Source organism: Sinocyclocheilus rhinocerous, unplaced genomic scaffold, assembly GCF_001515625.1.
Source record: "Sinocyclocheilus rhinocerous isolate Xijiao unplaced genomic scaffold, SAMN03320098_v1.1 scaffold938, whole genome shotgun sequence".
Classification (NCBI taxonomy): domain Eukaryota; kingdom Metazoa; phylum Chordata; class Actinopteri; order Cypriniformes; family Cyprinidae; genus Sinocyclocheilus; species Sinocyclocheilus rhinocerous.
The window spans coordinates 1,708,852-1,712,710 of NW_015665007.1; the positions used below are offsets into that span (position 1 = coordinate 1,708,852).

The 3,859-nt window shown below is 36.9% G+C and overlaps 1 protein-coding gene across 1 annotated transcript in view; it reads right to left on the reverse strand.

Moving 5' to 3' along the window:
• Nucleotides 1-2,257: 2,257 nt before the first annotated feature.
• LOC107730819 (collagen alpha-4(IV) chain-like) overlaps nt 2,258-3,859 on the reverse strand; it is a 57,185-nt gene continuing 55,583 nt past the window's right edge. Inside the window, 1 exon segment of the mRNA XM_016541757.1 lies at nt 2,258-3,325. Within this exon segment, the coding sequence (XP_016397243.1) occupies nt 3,068-3,325 (258 nt within the window). The 3' untranslated portion in view covers nt 2,258-3,067.

The window sequence follows — 3,859 nt, forward strand, 5'->3', positions numbered from 1 at the left end:
GACACTTTTTCCCTATTGTGTTGTCAATGTTAAACGAATTGTATCCTGACAAGATGAATAAAAATAAGAAATAGCCTACAATTTTTGTACAACATTTTTATTTTCTCTGACACTTTTTTTTCCTACTGTGTTGCATAAAATATTAAACTAATTTTGTGTCTTAAGATAATTCATATAAATTCAAGTCAAAGGCAATAAATTCAAGACTCTTGACAAGACGAATAAAATAACATACAATTTTGTGCAGACTACACTTTTATTTGTCAGCCTATCTGTCTTTCTTTCAGTAGCGGAAATTTAAATGTGAGATTCTGGAAACGAGATCTAAATTTAGCGGGAACGGTCGGGTCGGGAAGAAAATTGTTCTAAGCAGACAGCCGGTGAACAAAGAGTGAATATATAGCGGGAGCGGGTGGGTGCGGAATAGAACCTTGCGGGAGCGGGACTAAAAAAACAGTCCCGCGCAGACCTCTAGCACAGCGCACACATAAGTCACTTTCAAACCAAGCAGCTGTCTGTTGCAGTGGCGGCTCGTGGGTATTAAAATAGAGGAGGCACACTAATTGTATTGGTCTGGGATCCCTGCCGATTATTATTATTATAATTTGCTTAACCACTTTAAAATGGCTTTTTGGTTGCTTTTAGTCAGAAAACGTAAAGAAAACGACACACATACAGCAAGATAATATAATTTCACTTACCTGGCCTATCACTTGAAACAAACATCCATCCCTTCTTAAAAGTATGTGTTAAAAGAGAGCTGCCTGTTGCGCCATTTAATTAAGCCGACTGCTGTAGCCTATATTTTTTCCGGGAGAGAGGGGAACTCCTAGTTTTGAAAACACGGATTGGATAACAGTTACGTGTTTAGCTGCAGGAGAATGATTTGGTGAAATGACAAGGAAATTGTCAAGGAGGTGGATTCATGAGTGCTAAAGGAACTGTGGAGCTGATTTTTTTTGCGGCCACTGTTGTTGGACGAGGAAGTGTGTGCGGCTGTAGTTTTATCGCTTCTGGTATTCGCCGCGGCCTCTGGATTAGCGCGCTGTAAATGTTTGCGTTGGAGATGAAAACATTTTAATTCTGTCATCTTTACGCACCCTCATGTTGTTTCAAACTTGTGTAGCCTTTATTCCTTCACTGAAAAAAATGCTAACCTAAAATAGTAATATCTAAATCAACTGGTTTTGGTTTGGTTTTTTCGAGTCAGAAATATTATTCAACATCACTGAACCTATATACAACCATTCATACCAAAACGCTCATGTTTATGGGTTAAATTAGGTAGAAATAGCTGATAGCAAACAGCTATTTCACATCTCTACTGTGTAATTCCTATGTATGTCTGCACTGTCATGTATGTTTACACTATGTCCATGCTTTCTTCTGCACTGGAAGCTCCTGTCGCCAAGTCAAATTCCTTGTATGTGTAAACATACTTGGTAATAAAGCTCTTTCTGACTTCTGACTTCTTAATAATTATTATTATTATTATTATTATTATTATTATTATTATTATTATTATTATTATTATTATTATTATTATTATTATTATTATTATTTGCTTAACCACTTTAAAATGTCTTTTTGGTTGCTTTTAGTCAGAAAACTTAAAGAAAACGACCCACATACAGCAAGATAATATAATTTCACTTACCTGGCCTATCACTTGAAGCAAACATCCATCCCTTCTTAAAAGTCTGTGTTAAAAGAGAGCTGCCTGTTGCGCCATTTAATTAAGCCGTCTGCTGTAGCCTATATCCAGCTTAGGCTGTTTTCCCTACATTTGTATACTGTTTGAATGACAGCTTGGTAAATCTGTTGGCGATCAAATATTTAATATCGCTACTTATCATAAGTACTTGGTACATTATCAGGGCAGCGGGAGACGTTCAAACTATTATCACGTAATTTACGTCTATGATGATTGGTTGATATCAGAAGGGAGGCTAGCCTCCCTTGCAAGGGTTCTTTTCTCAACACTCCTCAGCACTGAAAGTGAACACTCGATGGTGATTGGCTAATTTTTTTTACCAACGGAGGCACGAGAGCTCATCTCTCCCCCGGCCTCCCCCTCCCCTTCTCTATCATTAGCGGTTGCAATTACATCAGCAGATTCGGCACATTCGCGATAGAAAAGCGGCGCTTTCACGTTATGGTATTACAACTGTGAAATTACAAACAAAAAATACACATTCTGAGACATGAACTGAAATGAATTGTTAATTTTATTAACATTAAAATCGTCCTCCTCCCATTTTCACCTCAAAATTATGGGGAAGCTGTGCCTCCCCTACCTCCCCCGACGAGCCGCCACTGGTCTGTTGGTCAGCTGATTCTCTGAACCAGTTGGGAAATTTGCATGGTAAAATCTCTCACCTTTAAGTGAAATCACGTGGATTCCAATTGAAATGACTGGATTTTCCCCAAATAATTAGCTGAACAAAGATAACTTAATTCTGCACAATGCTTGGTTTAAATTCAAGAAAATTATAAATTCAAGTGTATAAATCCAGTAATCTGCTGATTTCTATACAGAAAAAAAATGCAACTACCTGCCAAAAGCTGCATTTACACTGACAGCAATAGCAATTTAGTTATCTGCAGCTAGCATACGGTTCTATTTGATATAGGTTTTGTTCTCAAGGTTCAATATTCATGCTTTGTTTTGGTATAAAATCACACCATAGAGCTAAACTAGCATTACAATATTGTGTTGATAATGTTTTGATGTGCACAAACATAATACTTGCTTATACAAGGAACTAAGGAGAAAATGTACATTGCTGTACAGACATTTGTGCAAATGGTCTTGGTTTTTACTAGCACCAACATGTAATAAAAATGAGAAGACATAAAGGAAGTCATGTTAGACTGAGCTATGTGGGAACAAATCCGGTGAAGTAAAAAGTTCACAGCCTGTAGTTCAACAAAAATGGTCACAAATTATGTCCTTTTTATCGTCTCCAAAAAAAGTGACCAAAAGCATCTCGATCACTTCCACTCCAGTGACCTATTGATGTGCATTCTCAGTGCAGTTTTTTTTAGAAAACACGAGAGACTTGTCTCAGTTTTTCTTCATGCAGACGCTGCATGAGCTGATGCTTTCGCGCTGTTTCTGTCCGTTGAGCACAGTACTGTGAGGAACGGAGTCAAAGTGCTGCATGTTCGCTCTAGTCAGCCAGAAACTGTAGAAGGTGGGGGAATATTGGCACGTGCCACGCGGACCTTGGCACTCCACGAACGGCTGACTGCGGAAGTCCTGCAAACAGCTTCCTGTTGATGCCAGAGACTGTCCACCTCCCTCGTCCCCTGATCCTGTATGCTGGAACAAAGAAATTAAGTTGCATCATGCGATTTGTTCAAAATGTAAAGAGATACACAGTACCATCAACACACTGAAGTCCTTATGTTTTTGAAAGAAGTGTTTTATGCTCACAAGGGCTGTATTTATTTGATAAAAAATACAGTAAAAACGGCAATATTGTGAAATATTATTACAATTTAAAATAACCATTTTCTATTTTAAAATATTATAATATGTCATTTATTTCTGTGATGCAAAGCTGAATTTTCAGCATCATTGCTCCAGTCTTCAGTGACACATGATCCTTCAGAAATCATTCTAATATGCTGATTTACTGCTCTAGAAGCAATTCTTAACATTACTAAACATTATTTTTATTTCCTGCTGCCTAATATTTTTGATACATTTTTTTCAGGATTATTATTTGATTTGAAAGATCAAAAGAACAACATTTATTAGAAGTAGAAAACTTCTGTAAAATTATTCATGTTTTTACTGTCACTTTTGATAAATTGAATGCATCTTTGCTTAATGTTAATTTTCTTAAAAAAA